Genomic DNA, 11009 nt, shown 5'->3' with positions numbered 1-11009 from the left:
AAAACCTTACTTGGTGACGAATAATGGGTAGAGGTTGATGGTATAAAACTTTGTGAGAAACGGCTCTCTCTGAAGTGCCATAGTTTTTGAGAAAGAAGAAATTTTCCACGAATTTGATTTCGAGGCCTCAGATTTAGAACTTGAAATCAACCATGTAAACGCACAAAACTTCGTGTGACAAGGGTGTTTTTTCATTCATTATTATCTCGCAAGTTCGATGACCGATTGAGCTCAAATTTTCACAGGTTTGTTATTTTATGCATATGTTGAGATACACCAACTGTGAAGGCTAGTCTTTGACAATTATTAATAGTGCCCACTGCCTTTAATGGTGCTAAAAAGAACCCCATCATATAATTTTATTTGACACTACTTTGCACCTAGCCATGAGATTTTCAAGAGGCGTTATCAGAAACTATTACCATTACCCCCAAATGGTGCTAAAGAGAACCCCAACTTATAATTTTATTTGACACTACTTTGCACCTACACACTTGCCAAGCACCATCAGAAGGAAGTGTATAAAAACATACAAAGATTATGTTATATAGCAAAATAACTTCAACAATTTTTACAGAATGAGAATATCCAAAAAAAAGACACTTCACGTCTTGTTCATTTTTATGTTTTTCCGTAGTTTGACGCTAACAGTGATTGTGTGTTCTACGGGAAATCCTGTAGTTTGGCAACTATATGAGTGACTTTTGGCCAATGAGAAAAAACTAAATTGTACAAAAATAATTGTACTATCTTCACCATCTAATTAAACTGTTAAATAAAACTTTTTTGTATACTCTTTTGATAAAATTTGCAATAAAAATTTGTTCTTTGCCTAATTAATAACCCCTGAAGAAACACTAATATCACTGTAAAAATTAAGTTAACCAAGTTCGTAAGCGAGTTCATCAAATATTGTTTGGTTGACATCTGACCTTTGATCCTTTGACCTCAGCTACAGACGGCTCTGAACTTTTGCTACCAAGAACTCTGCCACTTTGTCGATAAACTCAAATGTGTTTAGATAGTCGGCTCTTTTGACACTGTAGGGAAAAGAAAACAGTAAAATAAATTTGCTAACGTTTTATTTTTTGTTTTCATTGGGTCTTCCAACAACCTAGATACAATGTTTGACAGGAAAAACACAAATGAAACAAAATTTAACACATGTTATTTGGTGCGGTAAGGACTCAATCTGTCTCTAGCCATCAGGCTAGCACGGTGGTCTAGTGATTAGACATCTGCTCTAGCAATGCAAAGGTAGTGGGTTCGAATCCCACCGGAGTGATTTGCCTGGGGATTTTATCACAGAACTCGGGAAAGTATGAGAAACAACAAATTACATTCTATTATCCCCGACGCTAAAATTAAATTGACTGCGTATTTTTCAGTTTGTGTTTTGAATTATTTGTGCTGTTGAATGGTATCAAACACAGTTGCATTTTAAACCTTTTTCCTCGTTTTCATAAGGAGTGCATCACAAAACTGAATTTGACCTTGCAGGCTCTCTTTAACAAAACCAGATTCAAAAGAAAAAACGAAAAACCACTTACTTTTTGAGTCCCTTTACGCAGATAGCCAGGTCCTTGGTCATGAAACCCGCCTCGATGGTGTCAACGCACGCAGATTCTAGCTCCTTCACAAACTTAGCGAGGGCGGTGTTTCCATCTAGCTTTGCGCGATGAGCAAGCCCACATGTCCACGCAAAGATGGACGCTGGAATTAAGCAATGAGAATGTTGAATTTCAAACTTAATCTCAATCTTGTGTAAACTTGTTTCTCAGACTACCAGTTATGTTGCAATTTCTTGCTTAGCATAAATGAGTCGGATACCAGTCACAAATTGTACATGTAACATGGTAGTTTTAGCCGGTAACCTTATTCTGGTAAGCATAAATAAGTTGCACTAAGCTACTTTTAGTGCTTAAGCAGCTTGGACCCAGGGTCCAATTTCAAAGAGCTGCTTTTAAGCAGAAAATACTGCTTACTAACTTTCTGCTCAGCAAAATTAAGCAGGATACCAGCCACAGATAGTCCTTTTGAGATGGTATTTTGGCTGGTAACCTCATTATGGTAAGCAACAATGTTGTGCTTGTGCTAAGCAGCTTGTGTGACTCACCGACTGAGTTGGTAGAAGTTTCTTCCCCTTTCTGGTGCAGTCTGTAGTGCCTTGTGACTGTACCATGTGCAGCTTCTGACTCTACCGTCTTACCGTCAGGGCAAACTAAGACACTGGTCATCATACCCAACGAACCATAACCTATAAATATAGACAATAAAAAATAGCCATGTTAGTCTGAAAGATTAAACGAGGAAGGTAGTAGTGCATGGAGCAATTTCATCCAAGATGCGTAGCAAAATGTTCAGTTAGACTCCGGATTACATGTAACCTATTGGTGCTGTACAAACTGAGCTTCCTAGCACTATGTTGGCGGTCTCCCTATTTTGGCAATGTCTTTGTTTGAGGGTGTCGATGATATTTTTACAGAGATCCCTCTGCTGCACAGTAACCAAGTTGTCCTGAACTTATATGTGATCCCTGGCTACACAGCAGACACAGGTTTCTGACATAAGACTCCTGACTGGCAGCCCAAACCAAACATTTCGACCTCTGGATTCAAGTGCTGGCTCTCTACAAACTGAGCTATCTAGCCCCATGTTGGGTAGGATAGAATATTGACAAAATAGGAAGAGTTCATTTACAGTACAGGGTAAACCAACCTTGTGCTACACTGTCAGACTGCACATCCCCATCATAGTTCTTGCATGCCCACATGAAACCCCCCTCTGACTTCATGGCAAATGCCACCATGTCATCAATGAGCCGATGTTCGTACCAAATCCCAGCAGCTTCAAACTTTGATTTGTAGTCACTGGAACAAAAAAGAAAATATAAAGAAAAATCAATCGTAGCTTGTTGTGGCCGAGCAGTTTAGAGCACCTGACTGGAGCTCTAGTGTGTCTGATCGCAGATGGATTTGATTGAGTTCCGGTTATGGCACTTGTGTCCTTGAGCAAGAAACTTGGATCAATTGTGGTACCATCTGGATATCTCTTTTTGAATACCATAATTGGGTGGCACGGTTGGCTTGTGCGTAAAGCGCTCGCCTCTCACCAAGGTGACCCCAGTTCGATTCCCGGTCGGGGCCATATGTGAGTTGAGTTGTGCGTTGGTTCTCTGCTGTGCCACGAGGGTTTTCCAGACTATCCGGTTTTCCTCCCTCAGGAAAAAATCAAACACTTTCGATCTTGGCTGTGCTCTGTGGTCATAATGGGTTGATGTGGCTGGCAGCTGAATGCGCCCTTGCATGCCTGCTTCTCGAACACGTTGTAGCCGCGTCCTTCGCAATTCAGCTCTTAGCTGCGAGTAAGGACGATTAGCCCCCCAAATTATTTATAATTCCTTTGTCCTTCAGAGGGAACATTAAGCTGTAGCCCCTGTGTGCTAGCATTGGTAGTGCATAGAAAAAGAACACAGAACCATTATTGTGGAAGAGACAGTAGAGGTTAATCCCTGTGTTTCTGGTTCACATAGCAAGCACCTTTGTTGGTTTCCTTGGGCTTACGAGCTACAGTGATTAAGTTCACTTATAAGGCGTACTTGGTTTCAGTACCAGATAAATATGTTAATAATAATCAAAACTACTGCTGGATTTGATTTTGGTCATGAAGTCAATCTGTATGGTGTATTCTCAAGAAATGTTCAGAGGGGTTCATATAAAAATGTAGAAATTCATTCACCAACCTTTCGTATACTTCTTGGAAGATGTCTTTAAAACGTCCGTCGTACTTTTTCAGGATTGTGTTTTTGGTACTGCAAAATAAACAAGAAAATAGAATTAGCTGTTGCAAACTGCTCACCAACCAAAAAGACCTAGGTATAAAAGCAAAACAAAGTTGGTGAACTGACATTTCAATCCTAGCAGAGTCTTTCTCGAAGGCTAAATGAAAATACAACACTGTATACTGGTGTAACAAACGAGTCAAAAGGAAGGAAAGTATTTCAGCTAGGCAAGATTTTTCGATGCTTAGCAAATTTTCTGTGCTTACAGGCTTGTATGAAAGTTTACTTACCTGAGGTAAAGTGGATACTTCCTTTCTATTGCATAGTTCATACAGCACACCGCAAAGTCTCGGATGGATTTATCTGTGTTGAACATTCCCATGGCAACGCCGCCGCCATCTTTGAAGTCGTACACTGTAAAGTTCATGACCTCTCCTCCTTCCTCACTGGGGGTGAATTTCATCTCTAGTTTTCCGCAGCCTGGGACCACAAAGTCTGTGGCTTTGTACTGAGGAGTAAAGATTTGAAAGTATTTGTAAATAAATTCAAAGACTTTTCAAATCGAAACACTTTTTGAAAGTCAAACCACTTTTCAAAACATGTATCACATAAGATTCGAATTGCCTCTAGCCACCGTACTAGCTCGGTGGTCTAGTCGTAAGACACTCTGCTCTAATAATAATAATATTGAGTTTTTATATAGCGCTTTAAGATATTACCCCTGGTCACTGGGCCTTAATTCACTCCTTAAACCATCTCAGCTCCCTGGGGAGTATACAGCCTCGTGCAACAAATGTGCTACTCGGCTAAATCAATCACAACAACCATCTCTGCCCTCACAGGTACCCATTTACCCCTGGGTGGAGAGAAGCAATAATAGTTAAGTGTCTTGCTCAGGGACACAAGTGTCACGACCGGGATTCGAACTCACTCTCTGCTGAACAGAATCAGCAGAGCTTGAATTCGGAGCTCTTAACCGCTCGGCCACTACACCCCGTAGCAATGCAAAGGTCGCGGGTTCGATTCGAATCCCACTGAAGTGATCTATCTGTGGATATTTTTTCACAGAACTCAGAAGGGGGGAGTACTGAGTTTTCAGTGCTAATTTAACGCTGTAAGTTTACAACGGTTTAACGGTACAAACCTGATCGGCGTGTGCATGACGTCCAATCACGATGGGTTTATTCCAACCGACAACCAACCGTGGAATGTTTTTACAAATGATGGCCTCTCTGAACACTGTCCCACCAAGGATGTTACGGATCGTCCCATTGGGCGACTTCCACATCTTCTTCAGGTTGAACTCTGAGGGAAAACAACCAATCAGAAATGTTGAACCATCAAAGATGCTAATATTTCTTTTTGAACAAAATGCATACAAGAATATGAAACATATAATAGATGCATCTATTATATCGATGCGGTACCCGCTGCGTAAACATAGGATTCGAACTGCCTCTAGCTACCGGGCAACCTCGGTAGTCTAGTTGGTAAGACACTGCTCTAGAATTGCAAGGGTCATGGGTCAAGGGTCGAATCCCACCTGAGTAATACGCCTGTGATAATTTTTCACAGGATTCGGGGAAGTACCGAGTATACAGTGCTTACACACATTGGTGTAACACACATTGGTGTATGGGTAAAACCCAATATTAATATGTTAATAATGTTGTTGTTTTTTTAAATACATGAAAAAATATGATGCATAGTTAACCAAAAGTAGGACGTGTAGTTTAATGGAATAGAACTTGGTACCCCCTGCCAAGGCATTGATTTGAACTGCCTCTAGCCACCGATTTAGCTCCGTAGTCTAGTGGTAAGACACTAGCAATTAAAAGGTTTGGGTTCGAACCCCACACGAGTGATTTTCCTGTGATTTTCTTTTCACAGAACATTGGAAAGTACTGAGTATATAACGCGTAATACGCATCAGTGTAAGGGTAGACACAAACTATATTCTCCGTTTACCAGTCACCCTCTTCTCGTCCGGTGTTATCGTTGCACATTTTATTCCAACGCTGTACTTTTTTATTGCGTCAGCACAATCGGTGGTCACTGTTAAAAGAAGTAACGAGAGAGAAGAAAAAGTGCAATAATAAATCAATAAATTGATAGATATGAAAGTTTACTTGTAAAGCTGGTACTGCAGTTCATTGTGGTCCAGTGGTTAGACTGCATGACTTGCAATCACAAGGTTGTGGGTTCGAAATCCAATAGGCGAAATCCAATAGGCTGATTTAACAATGACTAGGATAGGTATTGTAGTCTAGTTACTGAATCACAACTTCTTGATTTGGCACAAAGGCTATTTCATTGGGGAACTTTTGAAAACCTTTGAACCAAAACATGGCGGAGTAAACAACTTTTGTTTACAAACCTACACTAACCAAAAAAAAGCTCAATGGCACAAAGCAGGGTTAAAGTAATTAATCTTTTTTTAAATCTTGCCCCTAGATACCTTTATCATCTGTTGCGTCTCTGTTCTGAATACTCAGATCGTAGCTCTGGACGTCCAAGTCGACGTAAGGAAATATCAACTTCTCCTTAATTGTCTCCCAGAAAATCCTGTCAAATTGCAAGAGAAATGATAAAAAGAAAAAAAACCACTATGAAGTGTGTACGTAGTAGAGGTCAATCATCAAAGATCCTTGAAGTTTTAGGGGTCAACAACTCCACCCCTCCACCCTTTGCTAGAACCTCCTGAAAGAAAAACTGTGTCTATCTTGCAAGGTATGTAAGATGAGGCCAAGCTTGACAATTCATGATGGCAACAGAGACAGTTGCCTCCATGCCCCTGGTAATGTGCTTTTGTGCCCATTAAAATACCCCAGTTTCAGACCTGAGACCTCACAGAGGCAATGGAGGCTTATCTATCAGACCAACACAATTGTTTTAAGTAATTGATCCTATGAGGATATGTTGATTTTAGCTGATCATTGTCTAGGCAATTTAGATAACGTTTATCACAGTGTTGTTTATTTTGGCAAAACATTAGAGTGTCAATGACCTGAGTAAACAACCCATAACTGACTCATAATCATGATGATTCTTTAATCAGTATGTGAGATTAAAACTCCTCAGTTGAATCCCATCTTCCTTGAATACCCTCATCAACATATCCTTGATCATAAAAATACATCCTCCTTAATTAAAAAACCACTTCAGACGGCTGGACGCCATATCACACAGAGGCAATTTTCTCTAAAGCAACTTGGAGGCAACTACATGTACTTGCACTGCACACACAAGGAGCATCACAACATCCAATCTTCTGGATGTAATTTACAACCTCGAAGAAAATAATGAGGAAAACCGGAATGCAAATTAATTTTCTTGAAGGCAACCACTTGCACTCTATGCACAAGGGACAGGCAGCAGAAAAGACAATCTTCTAGCCTATGATTCACAACCCACTATAAAAAATAATTAGAAAACTGAAACAGGAATTAACTTTTCGTCGAGGCAACCACAACCTTGTAGAAAATAATGAGAAAACTGAAGTTAATTCATTTTCTTTTCTTGTTGGAATTTGCGTGGAGTTGGTTGCCTGTAAATTATCTTGTAATTTACAACTCCTAGAAAATAATGAGAAAACTGATTTATGTACATGCCTTTTCTTATTGGAAAAGGAGTACATGTACGTCTCATAAGTTCAAACTGAGTCCAACATACATTATATGCCTTGCAAGAAAATACTAAGGGAATCAATGTGTGTGAAGAGGTTTTCAACTAGTGGTTTAAACCCGCGCCGAGGCCTGGACTTGATAATTTTACCGAGACGATTTCTTTCAACACAACACCCCTCCAGCTATGAAATGGTTAGGCCCTCGGCCCGATCGGCTAAACAACTCCTTATAACATGTATAAGGGAATGATGTGGGCGTACCGCATATTGCGTGATGTGGCACAACTGTCCCGACCGTTGCTCTCGACCAATAGGAATGAAGAAACTGTCTTATACGCACAGGTGCAAGCTCGCATGTCACGCCCATGTTATAACACTTTTTACTGGTGTTATATCATCAGAATGGATAAACTGTCTTAGGTATTTATGAATGTATGTTAAAGCGCCTCTAGCATCACTGAGTGACGAATATGCGCGCTATATAAGAAGCCACTATTATTATTTTGTTGGAGATTGCCTAGAAAACTGGTTGCCTGTTAATTGTCTCGTGTGAAATGCCCTTACATAGCTCTAGTTTTAAAGATGATGATAGGATCCTGATAATGATATGAAATTCTAATCTTTAAAAAAAACCGCCCAACTCTGAAGTCATTGGCTCACAAAGCATTTTTTGCAGGCTTTGCATATAATGTGTTAGCTAGAGGGGTGCCTGTGTGTCTTTCAAATTTGGACACCCTGTTTTATCGATCAATTTCATGTTTGCATTTTAAAGGCATTGGACACTATTGGTAATTGTCAAAGACCAGTCTTCTCACTTGCTGTATCTCAACATATATGCATGAAATAACAAAGCTGTGAAAATTTGAGCTCAATCAGTCATCGAAGTTGTGAGATAATCATGAAAGAAAAAATACCCTTGTCACATGAAGTTGTGTGCTTTCAGATGCTTGATTTCGAGACCTCAAATTCTAAATCTGACGTCTCGAAATCAAATTCATGGAAAACTACTTCTTGCTGGAAAACTACTCCACTTCAGAGGGAGCCATTTCTCACAATGTTTTATACTATCAACCTCTCCCCATTTACTTGTTGCCAAGTAAGGTTTTATGCTAATAATTATTCTGAGCAATTACTTAAAGTGTCCACTGCCTTTAAGTGAACAATTTGGACACCCAGTTTTTAAATTTCCAGCAGATTTTGACACCCTTTTGAAAAATCCTGGCTAAAACCTTCCCTAAGAGGTAATTATTTATTTGTTTTCAGACTATAGTCTACATTAATCCATATGATGCAAGACTGAGGCATTATTACCAATCACTTTGGGTGACTTTTGTTTTATCATCATTGATAATTTTGCCTACAAATAGGCATTTTGTTGACAAAAAGCAGTCTATAACCCTACCAAAGTCTAAAGACCAAAGTCCCTACCGTATCTTGAGCTGCTGACTAACAATTAAGGTCAAAGTCAAACAATGTGAACAAAACTAAATCAAACACCAAGGTGATATTTATATCACAGTGTTTACTCTTTCAAAACAAGGAACTTACTTTTCGACTTTGACTGTGGATTTAGTTTGTTATAATAACATAAAAATAAACATTCCATGATAAGATTAAGACATTTTTGCTTGAATCCATCACCATCAGAACTATTTTCTTTGTTTGAAAAAATTGTTCAGATATTATTGTTACACTTTTACAGATAGCAGAAATTCTTTTTTTTAAAACAAAGAATGAAATGACGAAAACAATTTGAACAGACTTTCAAATGGTGTTACCGCAAATCTCTCTTAGTTACAAATACCTTCTACCATGAATTGTTTCAAATCCTACTCATTTGAAATTTGGGATGCCATTTTGCAATCCAATTCAAACACCAACGTGGACCGTCTTTTTTGTCTATTACAGTCCGAATTCTGTAATAAGCAGAGGGTTCATATAGCTCAACCAACTTTAGATATATCAAGGATAGAGAAAATATTCAGTGTGTTCCCAAGTCCTATTAATCTTTACGCCAATACCAGCATAAATATTTATAAATAAATCAGTTTGTCTTTTTATTAGTGACTTGGTAATAAAAAAGCAGAAAGTTGCTGGTACATGTGGTAGTTTAATGCAGTATGAACATCAAGGCTAAGTACAGAAACAAAATACATGCTTAGAAAATGAGTTCTCTTGTTTTTTTTTTTTGTTTTTTTCCAGTTCCATTATTCTTAGCAAGTAGGCCCTAAGGGAGTGATTTAAAAAAAAAATTATCTTCAGCAAGGGATGAATCTCATAGTTGAGACGATTGTTGCTCCATAACATTCCCTCCAATCAAGGACTACAGAAGCCCGGTTCACCATTGACAGTGATGAGACCGATGTTAAAAGCGGAGCCATTAACAGCTCAACAAGGTGGGCTAGGTTCATACTTCCTGCAAATGCGAATGCGATATGAATTTTGATTTCACATCGCTGTTTTCGCAGCGAATGTTTCGAAGGAATTGAATCAACTGTTGCAAATTATTCATCGCGAATTTGTGGCGTTAAAATTCGAACGGCATTTGCATTTGCAGGAAATATGAACTGGGCTTTAGTTAGGATTACAAAAAGGGTGAATTTAAGTGTGTTCTTTTTGGGGTTTTTTCTGTTTTTTAAGGGGGGGGGGGGTAGGGGTCACATTTCAAATCCATAAAATTATAAGTGACATCCAGATGCAGTTAAAACCTGTTTGTGTGTGACTATATAGTTATGATGATCGTAACCCTAGATGCTATGCAGTATAGGGTCTCGATCTTCATCTAAGACTCACCTGGTCATTTCATCTCCCTTGGCCTCAACAACTGTACCACCTGCAGAAGATTGGAAGAATTAAAGGGAGAAAATGAATGAAGTTTGCGTCTTCTTGTGGTTTGACCATACTTCTAGAAACTATAAGGCTCCCCCGGGAAGCCTTAGTTATAGTTTCTAGAACTTGTAAAAGTAGTTTGACCATAGAGCAAAGAACCGGGCTCTATGTTCAAGCAACCTGTCTTCTTAAACTGTAAACTTAGTTTGCAGTTTGTTAAAAAGTGAGAAAAGTTCCACAGGAAGCAAGACTTTAGACTGTGCTTTTTAATTTTCAATGGGACATTTGAGAAAATCAAAAACTAAACAGGATTCAGGAAATCAGCTTATCATCTAAAAATTTGCATCCTGTTTTGTTGGTGTTTTTTATTTTAATTTTATTAAAATTAAAACATCTGTGATTTGGCACTTAAGTTAAAAACATTATCCCCGTGACAATTTCACAAATACAATTATTTTGCTTGTTCGATCTTAGGTAGGGGGGCCACATCACAAAAGTGGGAATCTAGCCCTCGGCTATTGTACGTCTTCCAGCAGCGCATGATTCAGCATTTTTGTCAACCGGATTTGACCCAAAAATACGATTGTTTTCCAGTTTCAGAAAAACATACAAAAATGATCAGATACATTACCTGGAATCCTTGACATGTTGGTTACTGTCTGCTTCAAAACGGGAATAATGTCAGCTTTGCAAAACGAAGAAATTACGATTTTTATGAAGGTTTACCGGTAGGTTTCTGATGATTTATATGCGGAACGTGTATGTATACGGAAC

At 38.9% G+C, this 11009-nt stretch overlaps 1 protein-coding gene across 1 annotated transcript; it reads right to left on the bottom strand.

The window, feature by feature from the left end:
* Window positions 1-479: 479 nt before the first annotated feature.
* On the bottom strand, window positions 480-11009 carry LOC117299421 (isocitrate dehydrogenase [NADP] cytoplasmic-like). The gene is made up of 11 exons (XM_033782957.1): window positions 10867-11009; window positions 10200-10239; window positions 6240-6346; window positions 5750-5836; window positions 4926-5086; window positions 4072-4289; window positions 3743-3811; window positions 2719-2870; window positions 2117-2257; window positions 1551-1713; window positions 480-1040 (listed from the first exon to the last, which is right to left on the bottom strand). Exons 1-11 carry the CDS (start codon window positions 10880-10882, stop codon window positions 953-955), a joined length of 1242 nt encoding a protein of 413 aa, XP_033638848.1. The 5' UTR covers window positions 10883-11009; the 3' UTR covers window positions 480-952.

Source organism: Asterias rubens, chromosome 14 (genome assembly GCF_902459465.1).
Source record: "Asterias rubens chromosome 14, eAstRub1.3, whole genome shotgun sequence".
NCBI lineage: Eukaryota > Metazoa > Echinodermata > Asteroidea > Forcipulatida > Asteriidae > Asterias > Asterias rubens.
This window is presented reverse-complemented; position numbering and strand designations above follow the sequence as displayed.